At 34.2% G+C, this 26873-nt stretch overlaps 1 protein-coding gene across 1 annotated transcript; it reads right to left on the reverse strand.

The window, feature by feature from the left end:
* Positions 1-35: 35 nt before the first annotated feature.
* LOC126677835 (uncharacterized) lies at positions 36-26873 on the reverse strand. Its single transcript, XM_050372634.2, has 35 exons — positions 26569-26873; positions 26133-26223; positions 25067-25161; positions 24444-24958; positions 24112-24322; positions 23685-23996; positions 23229-23379; positions 22954-23091; positions 21627-21708; positions 20293-20579; positions 20067-20180; positions 19600-19847; positions 18779-19027; positions 18535-18687; positions 13472-13609; positions 13112-13360; positions 12529-12656; positions 11815-11935; positions 9522-9683; positions 9246-9393; positions 9042-9142; positions 8111-8272; positions 7804-7851; positions 7418-7525; positions 6115-6189; positions 4786-4836; positions 3972-4115; positions 3756-3886; positions 3207-3294; positions 2750-2809; positions 2455-2683; positions 1969-2120; positions 1801-1871; positions 663-819; positions 36-419 (listed from the first exon to the last, which is right to left on the reverse strand). Exons 1-35 carry the CDS (start codon positions 26743-26745, stop codon positions 255-257), a joined length of 5511 nt encoding a protein of 1836 aa, XP_050228591.1. The 5' UTR covers positions 26746-26873; the 3' UTR covers positions 36-254.

The following is a 26873-nucleotide window of genomic DNA, read 5'->3' on the forward strand; positions in this document are numbered from 1 at the left end:
ATTTATAAATAACAAAACATGATTCTAGTTTCAAGTTACAAGAATAAATGCAGCAATCTTTCAGGAGCTTTTAAATGCCCTTAAAAGTGAAAGGCAACAAGGACTAAACTAAACTGATTTTACAACATTTCAACTGGACAAATATTTAACAAATAAATTACTTCTGTAAAATAAGCCTTAGTTTATAAGCACTAAAGGTGTTGTGAAGATACGCTTCTTAACATATCTTCAAGGCAAAATCCATCCAAGGCGAACTATTGAGATCTTTGCTGTCGAGTATACTCCCAAAGAGCAATGGCTCCACTTACATGTACATTGAGTGACCTGACCACTCCCAGTTGAGGAATCTCAATGCAAGCATCTAATATATGGATTATATCAACGGGAACACCCTCCTTTTCACGTCCAAGCACCAGGACCTAGCAAAATAATCCAATCAGCACATGTTCTGCAGATCTCGTGAAAATAATATGAAAGCATGTGACATTTTTAATTTTAGAAAATAGGTGATGATGTAAAACCAAATTTGCCTTTGCTCAAGCACAGCTCACCTGTTAAAGAAAACATATGATGGAGAATTTCTTCACACTATTTAGTTTTAGGATGTTTTATTTTCTTTTGGTTTATTCCTCACATAAGAAGTAAGTTTAAGAGTGACATACTGTCTTTTTAGGGAAGGCATACTGGTCGAGGGGCACACTATTGGCTGTTTGCTCCAATCCCAAGATAGAGAAGCCTTCTCGCTTCTTCTTCTCTAAGAACTGCTTCACACTATTTACTGGAACTTCTATGATGGGAACCCACTTCTCCGCTGTCACACTAAAAGACAAAAAACTAGCAAATGAATAATGCAGTAAAACTACCAAGATCAATTTGCTAGTGGGAAATCTATATAAAGCATTCACATGAAGGAAAAAATTTCCTGCAGTCATCTAATTATTTAAACAGTTTTAAGGTAGAATAGAAATTGGTCTATCCTCAATCATGAGTGCAATGTGATTAAAATCTTAATATGCCAATGAAAATCTTGATAACCCAGCCAAATTGAATTAGTATCCGCCAGTCTTGTTAATGTCAAACCTTAACTTGCGATAAATTCAAGTTCTTAAGGTACTTTAACATATTAGGGTGCATCACTACAGATCTGTGCATATGTACAAAAACACTGCTTATTATGTAGGCCTAATCACTCAAAAACCCCTCACCTTTAAACTTTTTTTCAATTCCACCCCGACGTTGAAAATTTGTCAAGTTTACCCACTTTTGAATTTTCCGTTTTCAATTGTACCCCAATATTTTAATTTTTGTTAATTTTTTTACTTAACTGATGAAATCATTCAATTAATTAAGTCTAAACATGAAATTAAATTCTTTTTTATTCAAAAAAGTACAAATAAGTCCTTTATTTTTAAAAACTAACTAAAAACCATAATCAAATTAACACTAATTTAAATTCTTAATTAATTTAACTAAATTTAAATAAATTTTAAAAATATACAATTAATATATGCGAGACATGGAGAATGTTTTAAACAAATTTCCAAACGCAAAAGACGTTAATTTAATTTTTCAGGGTACAATTGAAACACAAAAATGCAAAATAGGGTAAAATTGACAAATTTTCAACGTCAGGGTATGATTGAAAAGGGGCTAAAAGGTCGGGGTTTTTTAAGACATTAGGCCTATTATGTATTATATGATACTAGACAGATTGCAGAATAGAATGCCACACCCTTAATGAAAGACAAGACCTCAAAAAAAAAAAAAAAATCCAGGCAGCAAGCAAGTCATTATCAAAACCTGATGAGTTGGAATTGCTTGTCATTTAGTATGCTTTTATCTGCAATGGCTAGCCCTGATGCCTTAAATATCTGCAAGAGCGGATAAAAAATGCAACTCTGTAAGAAATATCTAAAAATTACTAGTCAAGCATTATGTAAAATACTAGTATGAACACTGCACACATACCTCACATGTCCGTGCCAACCCAGCAAGGTTGGGTATTCGATCAAGGAATGATGCCACAAGGATAAGATGTTGTCGACTTGCTTTTGATCTTTCCATGGTCAGTGTTCTAGATTGTAATGACTGGTCAAGAAGTTCATCTTCCTTTTCCATTTCTGCATTTAAAATAGACAAATTTGAAATATGGCTACAACAATATTCAGTAGAAGATTACAAAAAGTTTGCGTCCTTAAGAAGCCTTGTTGGGTTATTTTCAGAGATCCTAAGCTTTTCGAGAATACCATTAGTCCTTCAAGGTATCCAAACTTGGATTGCCTAAATCCTAGGTTTCTGGCCTGGCATCTTGTCTCAACTGACCATGCCTTGTTCACAAACTAATTAGCTGGCAGATACTTTCCGTCCTCACCAGTCATTAAGCAATACTGGTCAATGCTATTTAATAAGAATTTGGACCAATTGGGAAAAGGAAAATTAATGTCAATAACATACCTAAAAGTTGTTGGAACAAATTGCTTCCGAAAATGGAGCTGGAATTATCATCTCTTTTCTCATGTTTGTTGGGAGTAACTTTTTTCTGAAAGTCAAATAATATTTCTTTAGGGAGTCCATTATCAGGTAATACTCTCGTGTAGTTATGATTTTCATCAACTTTAAAGCTCTCATTCTTGATAGTAACAACATCCTTTGCCATTGAAGATCTGAGGTCTTCCCTGACATCCTGAAAATCTTAAATGTAAGATGCCAGCAACACAAGAAAAATCGTAAGAAATGATAGTGTACTTACATTAAGAAAGTTGAGCACCTCCTCCAAGAGGGATGTTGGGACGCACTCAAATTCAAGTTCCTATAATGCGCAAAAGGGTGGTAAATAAGGAGCTCTAATTTATTTATTTTTCAAAAAAATAAATATATCCAACTAGAGATTCTTATTCATTTATAGCATGTCCCAGGGACGAAATAAAAATACTATATGTTGCTATATCACTATGTTTTAGATGTCATCTGTAGTAATTCAGAATACACTAGTGAAGCACTTTAGAACAAAAAGTTAAAATCAAAAAACAAAAATGCAAGCAATATCAGAATGGATTATTTGCTTTACTTTATATACAGAGATGAATTGAAAAAATTAACGAAGGCTAAAAAGGAGCTCATGAAAGAAACAGAATCCAGAAGAGAATATCAGGATCTGGATAATTGCTGTAAGCTGTCATATAAAACTTCAGACAAATGTCTCTGACCTCAACTCGATTGATAAAAATTCCACTTGGAGTACTGGAGACAACAGGATTATAGGCCTCAAGATATCCTTCCATTGATGCTCGTAAGCTGAAAGAGAAATTTGACAATTGACAGAATAATCAAACTAACACATAGAAAACATCACAGCAATAACATGGATGTCCTGTAAATGTAATTCTTTTTTAGTTAGAAAACCTGCATACACTGTCACTGGTACATAAAGACATATAATGGGCTTATGGTTTCATGATCTATTGTTATCAGGCAGGAACAAGATAAGCAACATAGAAAGTGTTTCTTATAGATGGATGATAATAGAACGTGTCATAGACATAACAAAAGACTAGTTAGCCACATAATCTTCCTTTCAAAGCAACTCAAAAGGGTGCCATCTGAATGAAGTGTTTAAGAATTACAGTGGCTCAGAATTCCAATCATGGGAACATGATAATGGAAGTGGATGAAATGTAAATATAATGGTTTAACGCAATGATAATTCATAGGATAGTAAAAATTTCTCATGTCAGAAATGAAGATGAATATCATACCGCTTACAATCAGGATTCTCTGCCAGGTACGATTTTAAATCTTCAAAGCATATTTTTTCCAAACCCATGGTTGCAGAGGCTCCAAAGTCCAATGGAGAAAAAAATTTAGATAGAACTTGGTAGACAAGCAACTGCAAAAATATAGCAGAACAAAGTATCAAGTACCCATAGACATGATGCTTACATCAATGAAAAGATTGTCCAGGCTATCAGGACCTGCGTAAAACCCCGCAAGCTGTGGTGATGAGAGGTTAACAATGGAATTATTGGAGGAAGTAATTCATCCATATGCCTGGACTGAAACTCCTTAGACGTATGGAGAATGATATTTGCTGCTATGAACACGTAGGAAGAGAGTGCCTGTGTTTGACAATTAAACATCGCTACATTTAGTAAAATTTGCAATAACCCGACCCGTGCAAGAGATAGAAATCATTGACAAGATAATACATAAATGTCCATCTCTCCCACTGTGATCCAATTAATTCAAATATTAGGCATGGACAAGAATGTAAATGCGAATATTAGGAAGACCACCAATCTATTATCATGCCATTATAGGTTTCTATCAAATAGCAGGAGCACCAATTGAAATGGACAAGAATAAAGATGCGAAAAACTGAGAAAACAACCAAACTTAAAAACCTATCTATTTTCAGGCAGAAACCAAACATTTAGACCAGATAAGGGTGCATGCATGAATAAAATCCTCCAAGTATAAAGATAAATAAGAATGAGAGAGAGAGATTGTGCCTATGTCAGGGATGGGTATTTATCTTGTCTCAAAGTGGGAGGAACCTAAGGTATTAGATTAAGGTTGACACTGGTATTTCCAACAAAACAAACTAGAGAAGTCAAATGAAATTTGATAAATTAATAAAATCATCTTTCTGAATCCTCAAGTCCCAACGAAATTAAGATAGTTAAAAAACTAGAAATATCCTTTCTTTCAGTATCAATTATCTACTAGTAAGTAAGTATCTAATGCCGAAAGGGAATAAAGAAGAGAGGACAGCACTATAATAGTTACCTGTGGCCTCATTTTATAATCTCGTAGAATAGGAACTAATTGTTCGACAACCTGAGATGGGAATAAAGCCAAAAAAATGGATTCAAAAGAGAGGATTAAATGAATCAAGCCAATGATCAAATAAATCTGTGAGAACATGAACATAAATGTATTACTAAGTATTCCAGCAAAAGCTCCAGTATCAGCTCTATAACATAAGTCACAGCAAAGCATAATGCATAAAAAATAAATTGTGAGGCATTCAATTTTCAAAATATGACCTCTGATAGATTCATTTTCACATTGACATCAGGAAGTTGCCACAACTTTCATGCAACTATCTTGTTACTGTCCTGGATACAGATTCGGCTTGTTACATACTTACCTGAAGTTACCTCATTCCATAAAAAAATTACATTGTGTAGTCTGCACTTTGTGAGTATCATTATTATTCCAAATTAAATTATTAAGTCGTATACCTGCTAGGTTGATTCAACTCTTAACAAAATCATATGGAATCCACCAAGTTTTTTTATCACATAAAGAGCTCCGTGAAATATAAACTGAAGACAATTAAAAAGATATTATGTGCAATTACTGTAGCAACTAAAATTGTAAATAATGGTGGCTCACAGACTCACAGTAATAGGTATTCTACATTAATATAATTCTAAAATTCAGCTCCTCCACAAGTAACTCCCTTTTTAAACTGCTTTCAATGTTTTTCGGAAGCCGCGTTCCAGAAGATTTAATATAACAATACAGCCAAAGGAGTGGAAGGTGGTGGGAAATGAGCACAGGTAGGAGGGAAAAGTAAACATCTTTTGAAGAAGTCGTCTACAAAGTCATATATATATAATAATGATTACAATGTTTTGTTTGTCCATGTTTTGCATGTTTAGCTAATGCCTTTTTCTGCCTAAAAATGGTTAGAAGCCCAGAAAGGTGGAATGGGCAAATATGATGGACAATTTGATTGCCTTTTTCTTCAGCATAGTATTTCCAAGGAGATCTATTCTAATCCAGTTAATGATATTATGGAAGGCTTGTTGTCTCCATCCCAGGCTGCATGCATCCTTTGTTACTATTAATTTTCAGATTTTAAGAATTTGTTAGTTTCCTTATAAGCAATGAACATCAGCAGCCAGGGAAAAAGAGTAGTTCACTTGTGTTCTGGTTCCCAGGCCACATATATTGCATCTTTCTCTCTATTAGACATGTATTATGCTTTTTAGTATATTTCATGCTTGGCACAAGTGCTACAAGCCTCCAGCTGATGAAAACTTCAACACAAAGTGTACCAAATTTTCTCACCATCTTCCCTAAACTAACAGAAAACCTCTTGCTTACCAATGATGGAAACTTCAAGTAAATATTAATTGCGAATGTCTCTAAGTATTGCCGAACTGCTGGTAAGTTGTTTCTCTACAAAATAACAGAGCAAATTATTACGTTTCCGCAAGAATTAAAAAAAAAAGTGAAATAAAAATTAAGTTGCATCAAAAAGGTTCAGGAAAGCTAAGAGGAAAATGTTCACAAGAAATTTCATTCTAAATACCCAAGACTCTAAAATCAAATATTAAATTAATTACAATTTTGTTACTGTTGCAAAAGATGCCTTTATGAAGGTTATGGATTTTAACAGACTCGTACTTTTAAACTATCCTGTATTAGTTCGGTGAGAAGTGATGATTCTTGAGAGGACTATAGCACTATGCAGTATGCCCTAATCATAGATGACAGTGAATACAAAAGATGATAGAGAAGGGAAAAAGGAAGTGCAGCAAAAATTACAATATAACTGATCTTAAAATCCTTGTGGTAATTAGACATTACCAATTAATCAAGTTTTTCTAAGTTTAATGCCCTTAAGCAGATAATAACAGTAAGAGATAAGTTCTGATATTAGAAGAAGCAAGAATGAGACTAATATCAAACACTGCCTGTGAAGGGGAGACTTATGCAAATTATACCCTGGTTTTAAATTTCCTCATTTCCACTCACACCAATATATCAGTAACCAGTCATAAAAGAGTATAAATTTATTTGAGTTTTATTTTCTGTTTCCTACCTAGAGTTCCAAATGAGAAAAACAACAATTATGCGCCACATAAGAGAAGCAAGGCCCCAAATTTAGTGTAATTAAAAGTTTTAAAAGATCAATCTTGCCATGATGTTCTGAATGCTACCTAGTACCCACAGCAAAATGTGAAGTATGTTGTCGTGTGGAAGTGCCTATGTGTGAGACACAGAGGAACAGACCACATGTTTAAGAATGGAAAGTCTCTTGAACAGTGTCCATGGAGCAAACCTTTGACAAATCATGCAGAATTAAAATTTAACAGTTGTTTAAGAGAATGCTGAAACATTACTTCCTTATTACAGTAGACCCTCTAATAATTAATGCTCAATAAATTAATAATTCTAAGATTTCAGGAAACTAATTTCAATATTACATCTTATTTAATATTCAATAAATTAATAATTTTAATAATTAATAAATTTTCAATCCACCATGTATATTAATTATTAGAGGTCGACTGTATATGGCCAAAACCTCTGAAGTAAAATGAAAATTCACATTCTTGTGTTATAAAAATTAATATGGAGCGCACTAGGAGATAGATTTTACATCAAATTTAGCAACACTTACATAAAGGGCAATGTGCAAGTTACATGTAACTTTCCCAACTATATCATCACTAACAAATCGTGATAAAACACATATCATTTGCCAGGCACGTATTTTGCGCCTATGGATCTGTCAAAAAAGAGAAACAAATGATCAGCATAGTACAACAGCGAGTAAGAAGAGGTAAAACAGTAATTTTTGATTAACATATTATTCTTTTAAAACTTTCTGGAGATTTTTAATCACATTCTTCTATAAATAAACCATTTTCAAAAAATTCAGGAACTGTATTGCAACTATACAAACAATAATTGACCAATTTTTGGTTTCAATTTTTTTCACTTAAAACAGATCCAGTTCTTCATGGTACTGAACTTCCAACCATGCATCAACTTTTCATTACTCACCCCACTATACTTTTTGTACAACTCCTTTGCAACATCCTTGTCATTTACCTGCATAAATCAAGACCATTTTCCAATTATGTCAAAGAGCGCGAGATTTCATAAATAAAGTCTTCTATATAATTCTAAAGAATGGCTATCTATCTGATAGCATTTAGAAGTGCGATTACATGGGTTTTCACTGTTTTGGGCTGACATATGTATGCTAAGAAAACTCAAAGGATAAATGCCAAGACAGTATAGGTCCATTGGAAGAATCACAAATAACAAATATTCAACTTAGAAACTGGGAAGGAAGTCTAGTCAGTACCGCAGAATCAAGAAGCTCTAGCAGGAATAACTTTCCAGATTCGAGAGCAGCACAACAATTTTCATTTCCTTCAGCTGATACCACCAAATCGGCGAAATCAGCTAACTTACAGAATAGGGCTGCAACAGACACACGCGCGTACAACTCTGTATTGATGAATGCCTACAGAGAAATCATGAATCAAAGCAAATATTTTGCAACTTCATAAAGCAAGCCAGAGAGACACTTGCTATGCAATTTGATCTCCATACACAAATCATTACTATAATTCTTAGCTTGTTGCTTCCACAAACACATTGAAAAACAAAATAGGTGAACAAGGATACATTCAAAAGGACAATAAAAGGTATCAAAATGTTTCGTGATGAAAAACAAAGAAAAAGTAGAAGGCAAGCTAGCCAAATGACACTTGACTTCATTTTATACAGTTAGAGATAATGAAATTATTGTCGCAGCCTCACCTAACACTTTGAACTTTTGGATCGATTGGTCATTTGATATGATATCAGATCCTCCGTGGTCAAAAGTTTAGAGTTTGATTCTTAACAACCCCCATTTAATTAATTAAAACATTTGAGCACAGGCCTTCTGCTTGTTAATGTTCAAGCCCTATGGGCATTCGCATGCGAGAGTGTATTAGAGATAATAAAATCAAGTCTTACCTAATAATTTGAACTTTTGGATGGATTAGTTTTTTGATATGTACAAACTGGAGAAAGACTATAAACACATGTAAAATGGTTTCACTAATAGATCTAGGCCACTAAACAATTGCTCTAGTATAGTCAACATAGTCCAACAAACTGGATAAAGAAATAAACTAGCTGCTCAGGATTTATCCTTTTTTACTTGCAAAATTTCATCATCACAGTTCAAATATGCATGATTGTAAGAGGAAAAATCATTATTATGATAAATTATGATAGCTTACTTCAGTCAATTCAGAATCTGGGCTTTTAGCCAATAATGAAACTTCAGTCTTTGCATCACGATTCTCAGCTAATTCAGCTTCAAAATCTTCATCAAATGCAACTGTTCAAGGAAACACTCAGACTGAAGAGCTTTACATTTAAAAGAAGCAAAAAGAAAGCTAGTCACAATCCGATACTACTGATAAGAGGAGCAGGTAACACACCAGAACCATATAGTGTAAGCATCTTTAGTTCTTTTATGTAGTATTTCAATATCCTTGGATGTGAAAGCCACAACCCCGTTAAATGCAATGCCGCAAGACGAATTGTACGGGGACTTTTTTTACCTTCCTCAAGAATATTATCAACAAACTGCAACAATGATATTAAACAAAAAATAAAATAAAATTCACTAGTAATAATCATCATGAAGTGGAGCATATGTAGGTCCAAGCAGGGTAAAATTCGGTTATATTTACACAAACATAGGAGTCACATACCCATTTCAGAGGTCCAGCTGCATTACTATTTGAATGCATGGCCTCATCACCAAATACAGAAGAATGCAGGACAGAAGACAATAATGCAGCAATAGGTGCAACCCTCCGTTTCTTGTTGCTGAGATGCAATATCCAAGAAGAACGAACCAAAAGCCACATCATCTGCATTCCGAGTCATCAACTGATAAGTCAAAAGGTTCACTCAGCCACTTGAGCAAAACAAAGGAAAACAAAAAGGATTGTGGACCAATGATGAAGGTTTGTGCTTTGATTCTGAAATTATACTGGATTTTTATCCTAAATAATATTTTACTTCCAAACAGTATGTTGGCTGGCATGAGATTAAAAACAAATGATAAGTTCTTTTTGTTTGACAGAATCAGCAATAATCTTCGAGTAAGCTCACTGAGAAGTGAAAAGATGCATCCTGAAAATGCAATAGCACTTTATATGAAGACAAGGTAAGGAATTAATTTTACTTGTAGTTGAATTCCCTAGTAGAATTGACTTGAAAATAAACTAAAATTGTTGCTGCAATGAATGATAATATTTCAATTGCATCCAAAATAAATATTATGTTCACATGCAACCAGAATTGGTTACAATTCCTAAAACTGCCTTATCTGTTAAATACAGTGAGGGAGGGATTAACAGAGGCAGAGATTTTTATCTTATTTGTTTTATAGTTTAAGTGGTTCAGAATTCAATTGTGCATTCCATCAGTTAAAAAAGGAATAAGAAATATTAAACCCCATAGAAGAAATAATTTCAAATGAATGCCATCAATAGAATATTATCATTACTTTCCAATGTATAAAACTTATTATACAAAATTACTTTCTTAAAAGTATTTAATTTTAAAATTAATTAATATTATAAATAGAGCATTCTCATTAGTGCAAAATTTATATAATTAACTACTTATTATATAAACTACTTTATGTAAATTCATTATTTAATTCTTAATGCATTCTGTCATGATTTTATAGTATATGTAAATTAATCATTTAATTTCTTTTTATTGTAAAAGTTGTTATCTCTAAAATTACTTAATTATTTATATATTACAAAAGCTATTATTTCTTTTTATCACCGGCGAAACATTTTTATAAGTTTTTAGAGTTTGTATAAGTTGTTTATTTTTTATTTTTCTATGAAAAAAGTTATTATTTCTGAAGTTTCTTGATTTTCTTCTATTTATAATAGTTATTATGTCCAAAATTATTATTAACGAAGCATTTACATGAGTTCTCATTTTGTGCAAACTATTTATTTAATTTTTATTTTTATTTTTAAAACTTATTACTACTATAAGTATTTTATTTTAAAATTAATTTATACTCTCAGGTACTTTTATCCAAATCATACAATTTGCGATTCAAATCATACAATTCCACATGATTTGAATCCTACTATACGATACAATTCACACCAAAAAGATTTGAATCTCTGCAAGAATCGCAAATCAAACAAAATTGGTGCTGAATCTATAGTGAATCGTAATGAATCAGTGAATCATGCAATTCACCCGATTCTCAATTCACTAATCAAGCATTTCGATTCTCGATTTGATAACTATATTTCCATGAGTTTCCAGTTCATATAAATTGCTTATCTTCTTTACAGTAAAATTATTTATAAAAGTCATTATTTCTAAAAATATAATTTAAATTAAAGTTTAAATTTACTTAAATTCACAAGTTCTCATTTTTCATAAAATGCTTTCTTTTTTATAAAATTACTATTTCTAAAAGTACTTAGATTTTGAATTATAAGTATTAATAATAAGCTAATCATTAAAAATTATATACTCTATAAATTATTTGTATTATTAATATTTTTTAAACAGTTATGAGTTTATGAAAAATTAAAAAAAATTGTGTTCAGCGGTACTCTGTGGGTATACGGCCACTGATGTTAGAATTCCTAGAAAAGATGAACTCCATTTGTCCCTCTACCAAAATAACCCCCAAAAATTAAAAAAGCACATTCACTAGTTTTATCAATAAAGTTCGGTGTGCCTTACATGCAAGAACAAGTCTGGTACAGACTTGGGACTCGCCACACACAACTTTTTACTTTTGACGCTTTAATATCTCCTATTCCCTTTATCCTCAAATAAAATTTAACTAAACATCAGAAATATGCAATTATAAGAGCTGATCCAAATATCTCTTTTCCATCAATAATCAAAATTCACAACCATTTGATACCTTCAATCAGGTGCAGCTGTAAATGCAATAGATTCCTACTATAGGCATAACATATAGACAAACAACAATATAAGACCAACCTGGGTATCCACGCCAGATGAGGAAATAAGTGAATCTGACTTTCCAGCAGTTAAAAGCTCCAAGGTCAGTCTGATAGATCTCAGCATCGGCAAAGCAGAACCTTCCCCAGCATTCTCAAGGCTGCAAGTAATTTGAAAGAAATTTTATTAGAAAAAATACAATCTATTTTTCCCCATCACATTATCATGAATGAATTTTCAACTTGAGGACCACTTTGAAAATTATAAAGTGAGAGTTTTGGAGGAACAGCATGCATTGAGTCTGTTATTGAAACTTGAAAGCCCAAGAGCTTGAGAGTAACCATTATGCAGCAATAGTGAGGGCGAGGGAGAGAGAGAGAAGAAAGGAGAGCCAGAAACTATCTATCAAAAATATCTATTAAAACATAATCAAAGATGACTTAGGAGAGTTCCCCAATATGTGGCATTCCACTGCTTGATATCGTTTGCTTTACATTTCTTCCATATCTATTGTAGATAGGAAGATTAAAAAAAGATGACAAAGAGAGTGGCCACAAGCAATGAATTCTTTTTATAAATAACTAGAGAAAATGAGTTTGACGTCATAAGAAGAATAAGCATAAATTGTTAAAAAGGCCTTCAGCACAAGCTAGATAATGATTAAGAGTTATGACTAGCACATTAAAGCTGGACTTATAATGAGAAAGATAACAAACTTAACAAAATTATTATTTAAGCTATCTTGCTTGTTACCTCTCAACAAGATCGTTAAAAATGCATCTGATTGCTGCATCTGAGAAGAATGATCTATCTTCCTCTAAATGAACCCCATTCTGAAGAGCATATTGAGGAATAGACAGCAGTGACTCTAGGCAAAGCCACTGTTTCAGTAACAATACATCATCTCAACATCTCTCAGTTAAGCAATAATCTAGTAGTGCAGGTCATATTATTAATGGTTGAAAACTTGTCACAACAATTAAAATAATTTTTAAAAAATACGCACATCAATCATGCCAAAGAAACGAAGGACTAAGTTGATAGCCAATCAAAAACTAACTTTACTTTAAATTGCAATTCCCTTTTCCAGTTTAAAACACCAATAGTGAAAATTATGGGTGTCATTAAAATTAACTCCAATTGGTAGGAAACGGGTATGCCCCAACAAGTGAGAAGAATTTTACAGCTATAACCCAGCTCAAAGCCTTAAAGCAATCGGGCCCTTCCCACTTATATGTCCCCCTATTAGCCTATATCTTCTAAATGTGGGACTACAACACATCTTTTATTACAGCCAACAGCTTGTAATGAAAGATGAGCATTGCAGATTGATTACCTTCCAGTTAAGCAAAACTGCCCTTCGTGTTCGCACCAGAACTCCAACTGCTACAAGGTTATTGATATTCTGAAGGAAGGAAAGAACCAATTGGTCTAACAAAGCCTTGCTACCATTGCCTTCAGCAGATCCTGATGAATTATCATTCTCCCTAATAAGATCCAAAGCTAGCGGAGAGAATGTGAAAACTAATGCTCTCAGTACTGGAGCTACTGCTTCATATGCTGCTAGACAAACTTCTGCTTCACTCTGATTTTACACATTAAGATCAGTCGGTGAAAATGAACATAAACAAACTATCAAAAAATTATAAAGCAAAAGAATTGCTCATACTTGCTTTGATGCTCACTTACTACACACCTCAGAATCACCAGTTAGAGATGAACAGGCCTTCAAGAAGAATTTCCACATAAAACTCCAAGCAAACTTGAGCTGGCCATCACTTTTAAAGTGTGAACACCAGGTTGTGACAGATGCAACTGCTCCCATTGAAATTATCTATTCATCCAAAGGAAAACATTACTAATTGTTAAAGCATATTAGGAATGTGGATATATTAGAATCAATTAGTCTATTAATTAGTAGCTAAATTATAGGCTAATTGATTATGATTGATTGTGATTGATTATTTCCTAGAGTAGGATTTCCTTCCTAGAATAGAGATTCTATACTTGTATAAATAGCCTTGTAATTGTTGAACATAATATACAACAACTTATTCTCTATCTCTGTTTATAACATGGTATCAGAGCATTATTCTAAAGAATAGGATTTTTTTTCTTCTGCCTAAAGAAGCAGTGTAGTAGTATTTGCAGCAGTGTTGTGTTACTGCCTAACGAAGCAGTTAGTTGCAACTTTGTCGGTCATCAACTTTGGTGGAAATTATGACGGAAAATAAAATTGTGGTTTGTCACTACTGTCATAGAGCGGGTCATATGAAGCGAGATTGCAAGAAGTTGCAGGCTAAGAGATCTCAGTTAATTTGTATTGCATCTACGGTTAAAACCTCTGTAAAAACGGTTACTATTTCTGCAGATGAGTATGCCAGGCTCATTCAATCTAGTTCAGTAAATGACGTTGCTGAATCAGGTAAATCTAGTACATGTCTTGTTTCTTCATCTTCAAAATGGGTCATTGATTCAGGTGCTACAGATCATATGACAGGTAATCCTAGTTTGTTCTCTAAATTTCAGTCAAATCAGTCTAGCTCTTCTGTTACTTTAGCCGATGGGTCGCAATCTTGTGTTGTTGGTTCTGGAACTATTAAACCCACGTCATCATTACCTTTGTCATCTGTTCTTAGTTTACCTCAATTATCTTTCAATTTGATGTCTGTTAGTAAACTTACTCGTACTTTGAATTGTTCTGTCACTTTCTTTCCCGATTATTGTTTGTTTCAGGATCTTATGACGAAGAAGATTATTGGTAAGGGACATGAATCCGGAGGCCTCTACATACTTGATCCAGAAATACCAAAATCTATAGCTTGCACTGGAATTGTAACTCCTTTTGAAGCACATTGTCGGTTTGGTCACCCTTCTCTCCCTTTATTAAAGAAACTTTTTCCTCAATTTTCTAGCATGTCATCTCTAGATTGTGAGTCTTGTCAGTTTGCAAAACATCATCGTCTTAGTTCTAGTCCAAGAATCAATAAACGAGCTAGTGCACCTTTTGAGTTAGTACACTCTGATGTTTGGGGTCCTTGTCCAGTTACAGCTAAAACTGGATTCAGATACTTTGTTACTTTTGTGGATGATTACTCTAGAACGACATGGTTATACTTGATGAAAAATCGTTCAGAATTATTTTCTCATTTTACTAATTTCTGTGCTGAAATCCAAACTCAATTTAGTAAGCCTGTGCAAATTTTAAGAAGTGATAATGCTAAAGAGTATTTGTCAAACACCTTTCAAAATTATATGGTGAATCATGGTATTCTTCACCAAACTTGTTGTGTGGACACACCATCCCAAAATGGTGTTGCTGAAAGAAAAAATAGACATCTTCTTGAAACTGCTAGAGCTTTGTTATTTCAAATGCAGGTTCCGAAATATTTTTGGTCTGATGCCGTTTCTACAGCTTGTTTTCTAATCAATAGAATGCCTTCCACGGTACTATCTGGTGAGACTCCTTATCAAGTTCTCTTTCCTAATAAAACTTTGTTTCCTATTGAACCTAGGATATTTGGCTGTACTTGTTTTGTTAGAGATGTCCGTCCTCAGATAACAAAACTTGATCCAAAATCTTTAAAGTGTATTTTCCTTGGATATTCTCGTGTTCAAAAAGGATATAGGTGCTATAGTCCTACTCTTAGCAGGTACCTTGTATCAGCTGATGTCACCTTCTTGGAAAATGTTCCATTTTCTTTATCTTCAGGTCCTACTAGTCAGGGGGAGGAGGATGATCTGCTAATATATACTGTTACATCACACTCTGTACCTCCTCCTCGTGCTCCGGCTAAGCCTCCAATAATTCAAACATATTCTCGTCGAACACAACCGTCTAATCATGTAATTACACCTACTTCAGATCCTCTAGTTCCATGTCCTGAACCAGCATCTTCGTCATCGGATCCGCCTCCGAACGATGATCTTCCCATTGCTCTTCGTAAAGGTAAGCGTACTTGTACTTATCCTGTGTCTTCTTTTGTTTCGTATGACCATTTGTCGTCATCATCTTGTTCTTTTATTGCGTCTCTTGATTCTGTTTCTATTCCTAAGTCTGTAAAAGAGGCTTTATCCCATGCTGGATGGCGTAAAGCTATGATTGAGGAGATGAATGCTTTGGATACTAATGGTACCTGGACCTTAGTTGATTTACCTGCAGGGAAACGAACTATTGGATGTAAATGGGTGTTTGCTGTTAAAGTTAATCCTGATGGCTCTGTTGCTAGGTTAAAAGCTCGCCTTGTTGCTAAAGGTTATGCTCAGACATATGGAGTGGATTACTTTGAAACCTTTTCTCCTGTTGCTAAGCTTACTTCTGTGAGGCTATTTATTTCAATGGCGGCTACTCATCATTGGCCTTTACATCAATTAGATATCAAGAATGCGTTTCTTCACGGAGATCTTCAGGAGGAAGTCTATATAGAGCAACCACCTGGTTTTGTTGCTCAGGGGGAGTATGGGAAAGTATGTCATCTTCGCAAATCCTTATATGGCTTGAAACAGAGTCCTCGTGCTTGGTTTGGCAAGTTCAGTGATGCTATTGAGAAGTTTGGAATGAAGAAGAGTAAATCTGATCACTCTGTTTTCTATAAACAATCTAATTATGGCATTATACTATTAGTTGTGTATGTGGATGATATTGTAATCACTGGCAGCGATTCCATTGGGATTTCATCTCTCAAGTCTTTTCTGCATACACAGTTTCATACTAAAGATTTGGGAGTGTTGAAATATTTCTTGGGAGTCGAAGTGATCAGAAGCAAGAAAGGCATCTTCTTATCTCAGAGGAAGTATGTGCTTGACTTATTATCTGAAACAGGAAAATTGGGAGCTAAGCCATGTAGTGCTCCAATGATTCCTGGTCTGCAACTTACGAAAGATGGAGAACTATTTGAAGATCCAGAGAGATATAGACGATTGGTGGGTAAACTAAATTATCTTACTGTGACTCGTCCGGACATTGCTTATTCAGTCAGTGTAGTCAGTCAGTATATGGCATCTCCTACTATTGATCATTGGAAGGCAGTAGAGCAGATTTTGTGCTATCTAAAAGGGGCACCTGGTCGTGGAATCTTGTATGGTGATCATGGTCACATTAGGATTGAATGTTTTTCGGATGCTGATTGGGCTGGATCGAAAGAAGATCGAAGATCCACCACAGGATATTGTGTTTTTGTTGGAGGTAATTTGATTTCTTGGAAAAGCAAGAAACAAAATGTAGTTTCACGATCAAGTGCAGAATCAGAGTATAGGGCTATGGCAAAGTCTATTTGTGAGATAATGTGGATATACCAACTCCTTGATGAATTGGGTTTGCAAGCTTCTAAGCCAGCTAAGTTGTGGTGTGACAACCAAGCTGCACTTCATATTGCATCCAATCCAGTGTTCCATGAGCGGACCAAGCATATTGAGATTGACTGTCACTTTATTCGTGAAAAGATTCAGCAAGGTTTAGTTTCTACAGATTATGTGAAGACTGGAGAACAACTGGGAGATATTTTCACAAAAGCCCTTAACGGAGTTCGGGTTGATTATCTTTGTAACAAGCTGGGCATGATTAACATCTATGCTCCAACTTGAGGGGGAGTGTTAAAGCATATTAGGAATGTGGATATATTAGAATCAATTAGTCTATTAATTAGTAGCTAAATTATAGGCTAATTGATTATGATTGATTGTGATTGATTATTTCCTAGAGTAGGATTTCCTTCCTAGAATAGAGATTCTATACTTGTATAAATAGCCTTGTAATTGTTGAACATAATATACAACAACTTATTCTCTATCTCTGTTTATAACACTAATAATTCATGCTTAATGAAAGTATCATTAAGACACATAGATAACAACCAGATAATAATAATAAGGTAGAAACATCTAGAAAATCAAGAAACCGGTCAAAACCAAAATCACCTGCAAAAACCTATAAGAACATATGTCCAACACCCTAATGTTTAGGATATCATAAACAAGGGATGGGGAGAAAAGAAGGCAGTAAAAGCACAAATGGGAAGAAGAATAAGCTAGGAGTATGTAAGAAATCAAACAGCTATCAGCAAATACCGGTCGATGCTCAATAAGATAAAATTGACCAAAACAATGGGAAAAAAAAGCTTAGAAATTATTTCAATTCTTTCATAGAGGTTATAATTGGAGCAGCTGAACGAAAAGAATCCACACATCTTCTATATCTTTTACACCTAAATTGTCCCCTTGAACTAAGTTACAATAAACCCAGGAGTAGATGGAAACAATGGATACTTGATAGGACAATTAGTTAGCTCGTTGGCAAACCCACAAAATGCTGTAAAGATATAAAAAAAGGAAACTAGAGATAATGGTTAGTCAAGTAGACTTGCAACTATTTTATTTAATTAAACAAAATTACAAAATAAATCTTGAATAACTTTGCAAGAAATAAAATAAAAACACATTGTCATAGTTAATAGGATAAAGCTTCATCTAAGTAAAAGTGATCATAAAAACGCCCAAATGTGCCAAAATAAAAGGAGGACATCAAAAAGAAATTATCCAGTCTCAGACTGTTAAGACACTCAATGGAAACACTATACACTGATGATTGCAGTTTAATCAATCCAGGATACAGATAACACCCTAAAATTAGTACAAACATGGTCCAACAAGTATAGCCACAAAAAGGTTGAAACCAAATACTAGCCTTGTAAGTTTGCAAGTTATTTGAAATTTTATCAACTGAAAACATTTCCAAGAAATAATTTAAGAAAAAGAACATACAGCTTCCAACACAGCAGTACCAGTAGAAAATGATAACCGACGTTGACTAGGGCCTCCAAGTTTTCCTCTCACTGAACAAGGAAGATCTGTATCCTTAGCCAAACTAGTCCAGAAAATAGAGCAAGAGATGCTAGCAAAAGAGATCAGATCCTCCTGCAAATCAGGAACAAAAGAGAAAAAAGATTCAGTACCATCAATGTTTTATATCACCATAAATTTGAGTAGACTTTCAGCTTGCTGATACCAATATCAACAGAAAAAGATCGGAAATTTTTTCACTAATGGCAGAAGCTTCCTCAGAACCCAACTGGGATCTAGTCCCCAACAAGCTGTAGTCCAAATCAGATCTTATTTTGCCACCATGTTCAACTGCTCTATCCCGTAGTATTTGAATCTCTGCGATCAGGTTCATAGTGAGGACAAGAAACTTCACAGGTGACCAACCAGCATGATTGCATTGTTTGTTGATGTCAACGCCACAATTGCGAAAAAACTGGACGCAGAATGCAAAAAGAATAGTCAGAACAGATAGTGCTATGTTTTGCCATGAGGCTAGTTCCAAATCATAGCACAAAGGCACATTCTCAAACACACGGACACAAAGCGAGAATTATTTGGTCATATGCGAATTGAACAAGTATGTTACATTTGTCCTGATTTTTCAACCAGTTGCTCCTCCTTTTCCTACATTACATGAACAAGGAGGTAGAAATCCCTCGGTTGCATATAAAAAGGAAGTTAACTATACAATTAACGATTGTGAAGACAAAGATAAATAGGGTACTTTAAAAAGTAAGATACCAGTTTCATATCCGGAAAAACAAGGTCTCACATATTCTTAAAGTCTTAACCTTTGATACGCAGAACTCACAAGCCCCACAATAAGTTCATATATATATGATAGCCTAAACATACAAGTGATATTATGCTTACTAATAGACTAAAACTAAAGTACATAATAAGAATAAACTTAATTATTTGTATAGCTGCAACATAAACGCGTTGATACCACATAAGACAATCGAGTTACTAATAAGCATTTGCACTTAGCAGGTAAAAGCAAACCTTGAATATAGGTACTAAATCATTTTCCTCCTGGATTACGAGAAAAAGCACTCTTGCCCATCTTCTTGAGTCATATTCCCATGCATCCAAATCCTCATCATCAAAATGAACAGAAGCATCATCTATGTGTTGTGAACTAGTAAAACTATCCGGGAATTCTTGAAGACTTTTCAGAAGCTGAGTCTCAGTACAGCAGTGTTTCTTATCAACCCCCAAAAGCCATTCTTGCGTTTTGTGTCTTAAGGGACCTACAAATAAAAAGAGAGATCCGTAAATTAATTAGAAATGTAATTGGTGTCAAAATACAAATTCAAAGTACTAACATAACATAAGGAAAGGAGGAAAATATGACGGGATAGATGAATATCAAAAATAAATAAATAAATAAAAAGATAGCTCAAGGAAACAAAGTCTATCAGAGAAGCAAAACATGAGCAAGGAACCAATGTATCATAGCTATGCTTTACCTCCATAATCAGTAAACTCCCGGGGCAGTGCTGAAACAAATTGCAAGACAGCCTCAAGTGGCACATCAAATATACTGACAGCTGAAGCAGCAGCCTCTATAACTTTCTTGCAGACTACAAACATCAAGAAGCATGTAAAATAATTGTGGTCAGGACTTTGGATCTTGCAGAGTAAAACACAAATTCATAAAATTTATTATAATCTAACAAGATTACTATTAGAGACCTCGAAGGCGATAATTAGGATTGAAATGTCGTTTGCTGCTCTCAATGACATATCTCAAAACATCCAATAAGTCTGTTCTTTGAATGAGAGGAATAGTTATTGAAGAGGAATCCAGCTGGACCTCATCAGGCAAAGAATTTTTATTCCATTCACCTTCATTGGCATCATGCATTCCTACTCCAGAAGCAGCTGAAGCAATGCATTCAGCAAGACCCATTAATCCAGCTCTACCAAAAGACTGATGTTTAGCAACTGATGCTAAACTATGCAAAAAGGCGATTCCTTTCCTGTAGTCATTTAAGATTAATCACATATATCAGCCCTTTTTCCTAAAGAACATTCTTTTTATTAATTATAGACAATTCCAATTTCCAACTGATTGCACAAAGTAGATTCTTTGTTTGTTAGTTTTTTTGTCCATAACCCAACACCACAAGTTCAGTACATTTACAGTCCGCTAAGAGAGACTCAAAGTTATAGACATGTAGAATTAATTTTCAAGAAGCTTGTATCCTTCCAAAAGTAGATGACATGCATATTTATCCCCATTTTGTGTAACCTTATATCCCTAATGCTACAACTTTTTGCTAATCAGTAGAAAGTTCAATAAGAGGCACTTTAACTCTAAAAAATTTTAAACAAAAAATTGCATTCTTATAGAACAAAATTCCATGCATATTTGTCCCAATTTTTGAGTAAATCCAAATCCCCAACGCTAAAATCCATATCTATGATCCAGTAGATTTAGAGTCCCCTAACAGGAACCAAAATGACAAATTTATAAAATTAATTTACAAATAGCTTGTATCCTTTCAAAAATAGATCCCACTAATAATTATCCCAAAACTAAAACTCCTTGCAAATCAAGAAAAAGTTCACAAAGCTAGATCCCACGCCTAATTGTCCACACTTTTGTGTAAGCCTAAATCCATAATGCTAAAATTATTTTCTATGAGAAAGAAGATGTTATCAAGGAAGAAAGGGGATTACAACCTAGAGGATGATGCTACTAAAAACAAAAAACAAAAAAGTAAACATTTACCGAAAAAGAGACGCCCCAACACCAAGCTGTATAAATCTTCACAAAACTAATCCCCACCCACTTTCTCCTCAAAGAAGCTTGTTTTTACTCAATCTAGAGAATAAAGTAGCCTTTACTCAAGTCAATAGTAGCACTAGCAGTAAAGTCAGCTATAGCAGCAAGATAGAACAAGGAAGAGAACCTTGTTTTCCAGGTTTGGAAAACGGTGATGAGAGGTGATATGCAAATTTTACCCTGTCCCTTGCATCTCTAGCATAGAATATAATTATATAACTCATACAGATTAATATACCTTGCAGTTAGGCATCTTGTATAATGATGCAGAAACTTGGCTGCACCTTCTATGGTCCTAGAGGTGTAAATTCCTTTTAAACCTAAAAGAAAAAAAGTAAAGCAGAACATGTTAGAACCAAATTAATAGAAGATATTATCCTAAGCTTTCCTTTCGCTCATGAAATTATTGAGAATCGAACAGAAGCATTGGTTAAATGATCTCACTGAAAGTCATAATGAACAGCTCATAAAAGCAAATGACAATTAATACTTCAACTATGACAGGCACTGATAGGATGCTTATATTGAGGGAACAGCATAAATAAGTAAAAAGAAAGGGTTGAGCCAAGTGACATTAACTATGAGAATTAAGCTATTAGCTATTTTCCTATCTACTGAACTGACTGAAGGTCAGAGTGGAACACTGTCTCTCACCCCTAAAAACTGTTGACTAAATAGGCATCATAAAGAGTTTTGAGGGTCCCCTATAATGAAAGAATAACACCTACTCTATCTCTATAATCAGCTTATTGTTTACAGGCTGTTACTTCCAAACAGTTCCTTTAAAACTCATTCACTGCAATGCATCTTCATCTTTATTCTTTTCTTCATTTCATTTTTTTTTCCTTTTCATTTTTATTTTGACAAAGAAAGAAATTTTAGAAGATGAAAAATATAACAACTTGATGGATAAGATATCCTCCTAACACATGCTCAAACAAGTTTCACCACTACTTAAACATCTCCTTGTCCTTCCTCTGGAACATTTGAAGTCATTTACAGCAGATAATGCAAAGAGAAAATTGCAATACAGGCACAGAAAACATAACGAAAAGTATGAGGTTATACTTCTCCTCTCTAGTACATGAACCATTCCAGACTAGGGCCAGGAGGAAATACTCCCAACTAAAATAAGAAAGGCTACAATCTTGCGAAAAGAGTAACACAAAACAATTGTCAACTCAACCCACTAGCCTAAGCCCCAAATTAATTGGGGTCAACTATAAGGATTCTACTCCATCCCAAATATGGGCAATATCTTCAAAGACTTGCATAATTGATGATCGACTGAATTTTATATGCAGCATGCAGCATACACTAAACAATAGTTAAATTAATAGAATCTCAACCAATAATATCACAGATTTTAAAATTTAGCCCAAATGGCTTTAATGTGATCCCATCATACCAAGTCTCAAACAAAAAGACTGTATGTTTTAGAAGAATCCTTTAAATTCTGTAAGGTTATGAGGTTATCCAGAATATAAAATGTCGGTTATTCTTTCAAGTTACATCATGATTAAATAAGGAAATCAGATTCATGAGAAATCAAATTTGGAGCAAACCAAAATCTTTGTGGTGCACAGGATCATTTAATCCTTCAACAAATGAACCAAGAATAAAGCTTTGAGGCACTGATGCTGCAGCATTATGATACTTCATCCACTCAATACCCAAAAATGATTGCATGACCAAGCACCTCACTGCATTCCAGACAAAAAGAAATTATCCCAGGAATTGATATAAATAAAGGTTGAATAATGTGCTGCAAAAAAGTCTCCAGAAATAACTGATTGATGGTCTGTCCACAATTACCAGGTTATTCTCACAATTTGTTTACCTTGGGGATTGTCATGACGAAAACCCAGTTTCCATAAAATAGTTAACCAACTGAAGACTTCACCCAGAATTTCACTCTGGTTTTGCTGAACTCCACAAACAGAGCTTGCAAAATTATCATGCGAAACTGAAAACTGAAGCAACAAGTTTACCTGCAAAAAACTATTCTTACTCAGCATATAAGATATTATATCAGCCATTTATGGCATGCTGCAGTAATGAACCACTGCATTCTTTATGCTGTTTCTTTAAAACTGCTCTTCACAAATTAGCCAATGATGGAAACCACTTTGACATAGTCTCCAACTAAGAGGTTTGTCTTCTTCTTTTCCATTCATATTAGGGGGATTAATTATAGTTGATTATTTTTAACATTTAAAACAGAACACATCTATTCAGATAAAAGAGTCCATATGAAACTTATTGACGTGAAGAATATGAGAAGTTAATAAAGCACCTGGTGCTCCCATGCAGCTTCTACGAGATGAGTACCATACTCCTCAAGCATTTCATATAAAAGAATAAATGCCTCCCACTGCTGCCTAATATCAAAAGGAGAATCAGCTGAATTACAAAGTTTCCCTACACCCAGTGATTTAGCTTCCTTGTCAGCGTATATTGCCCTTTTTGTCATACCATTAGTAACTGAACACTCCTCTTGAGATCTCCTCTCTGGATTAAGAGTATCACATCGGGTTCCTCCACTTATTTCTAGTAGTCCTTTCAATATATGTAATGATTGCTTCCTAACTAAGCTTTCAGCATCAACCTGGCAAGACCATGTCAAATATAAATAGAGATACACATGCTTCAATATGAAGACGACTGCTATCTTCACTGGCATATCATAGTGAGAAAAAATGGGGAGAATTTGTGATAAGTACCAGTCCTTTTTTAATTTCATCCCACAACTCTCTTTCAGCTCTAATATCAAATTCTTCTACTCTAACACTTGCATCAGCATTAGCACATCCTTCCATATAAGAGAAAAATGACAAAAATAGAGATAGCACATGATATGCATCTCTTCTCTCTAAAGGCCCTTGAGAAAATAGTGATCTGCAGCATTTCCACAATTTCCTGAAGAAAAGATTTCTGCAATTCATCCAAAGTGACTAGCTGAGAATAAAATAACGAGTAAAGTGTGGATAAAATCAAGTAAACATGAAAGCAGTTAAGATTCTTGAAACTGGACAAAGTAGATTGTAATAATCACCTAGAAAGAATACATAGCTTCCCACGAATGGAGATTTCAAAAGTGGGATGAGAAACAAATGCTTTAAAAAGGATTGGGAGAAGAAAGCCAGTAGCACAAGACCGGTGCTCCAAACTTTGAGAAAAGAGCCGTTCACTCAAAGTACATAGATCCCAAAGTAATTTAAGAAACAGTTTTCCTACATAACAAGACCCATTTTCCACCGCCAACTCTATGGCTGAAGCAGCACTGAAACTTTGTAAAGCAGATTCTAGTATTAAGGATAAAATATGGCATGATATTGACAGAGGAAAGGACCCAGAAAGAGACAGCATGAGCTCGTTATCCAAGTAGGGAACATCTTTTTGGCCACTTAACAGAACTGAATGACCAGCCCATTCATAGATATCTGATTCTTCATTTTGAAGCATATTCATCAACAGACCTGCTGATCTTAGAAAAAAAGGTACTATGGTAGCTTCTAAAATATCCCACGAATTAGTTGCAGTCACAACGTCAAAGAATGATTCAGCAATCTGAAGTTTGAAAGATGCAAAGCATGCAATAGAAAAGGCAGTTAGCAACAAACAGATACAGTTGCGATCATAAATCTAACTAACGTGACAAAAAGATACTAATTTTACCTGGTTAAGCATCTCACGGTCAAATGCATGAGCCATCTTCATCAACGGAACAAAACATTTCCAGATAAATGATTGAATGCTACTAGAACTGGTCACTGAAGAGAAACTTTAATCAGTTAAAAGATAGGAAACTTAAGTACTCCCTCCATTTTTTTTTAGTTGTCACTTTAGGCAAATACATTTTTCCATCAATAGTTGTCTTTTTAGGAATTCAAGATAATATTAGCTATCATCTTCCAAATTTATCCTTCCCCTAATAAATAACTCTATGACTCAATTTACATAAGCATTTATTATATAATAGAGTTATATGAGTATTTACTCCCATAATTTAAGACAAAAACCACACTTTCTTAATATGTGCAACTTTTGCTAAATGGACAACTAAAAAAAATGGAGGGAGTAGCAATTTGCACTCTTAAATAAGTCACAAACTTGATGATTATGGGCAATTAACCCTATTTTCGCAATTTGCCCCCTCAACTTGTAAGCTAATTGTCCCCTAAATTGGCAATTTACCACTCAACTTGTAAGCCAATTTGTTAAAATGGGGTGAATTGTCCATAATCACCGAGTCCATGACTAATTTGCCCACAAAGTTAATTTATGTATTACTTGCCCCCTGTTTACAAGTTGAGGGGGCAACTTACTACTTAAGTCAAAGATAGGATGCTAAACAGCAAGACATTAATAATCCATGCAGACCTCTATTTGCAGTATTTTTTTACAATTGATTAGATAAAATGGCAGCTTATTTCAGGATTGGTAAATAGTACTTTAGCTACTGCGGAATAAAATTAATTTCCTAGCTTCTTTGCACTGTCCTGCATTTGAGAACTTCAAAATGGTTCCTTTGCTAGATGGGCGGTATAACTAGGGAATTTTACTATTATGTTCCAGTCATGTTCAGTTTGGTCAAAAATTCTGTCGTTTCATTTATCTCTTTACTACTTATAAAAGCATAAGTTACCGCTACGCCTCTTCCAGATAACTCTTTGAATAAAACAAATAAAAATGAAACAAAAACTCATTTCTGTCTAAGACTAAATAAAGGGTCATAACTCACAAGGCTTCTTCAAAAGGTGACAAAGTGCACCCACCACTGATATAATATAGTCGCAGTGACCAAAATCAAACTCTTGTCCCTTCATAAAATCCTGTCAAATCCATACAATTTAAGGTGTAAAGTTGAACTACAAAGGCAGCATTTCCTTGATAAGATAATTAAGAACCAAAGAATTTAAAGCAAACTAGATAGTTCTTCTAGAGTGACAAATCTACTTAATTTAAAACTTTAATTCACAGCAGTCACTTGCATTCCTAGCAACTTCAAACTGCGGATACCGAATTGAAACATTAATCATCCTAAGCTAAAAATCTTCTTCTTAGCCAAAAACTTAACTTAAACAAACCAAATTGTAAACCATACTGGCAAATGATAACAGAATCGGCTCTTTTTTGCCATAAATTAGAATATGAGCATATAAAGTGATAAAAATTACCTTAGTCAGATCAGTAAAAGAATCAAGAATTGAATCAAATAGAGAAGACGCAGATACATTAGTTGAGACTAAAATGCAATCAAGCATTGGTGGTATAGCTGATAAAGGGACTTGTTTAAAGCTGTTTAACAGAGTGGAGATTACAGTATCCATTGAATTGCTCTCTGTTACCATCATATCTTTACTTGAATTCTAAAAGTAAATTCATTCAAACCATAAATCCTAGCTAGGGTTTTTCTTTTCTTTTTTTCTTGACTGGTATGTGTGTTTTTTGTTAAACCCTACGGTGCTGTTTAGTAGTGGAA

This window comes from Mercurialis annua, linkage group LG4, assembly GCF_937616625.2.
Source record: "Mercurialis annua linkage group LG4, ddMerAnnu1.2, whole genome shotgun sequence".
In the NCBI taxonomy this organism is placed as follows: domain Eukaryota; kingdom Viridiplantae; phylum Streptophyta; class Magnoliopsida; order Malpighiales; family Euphorbiaceae; genus Mercurialis; species Mercurialis annua.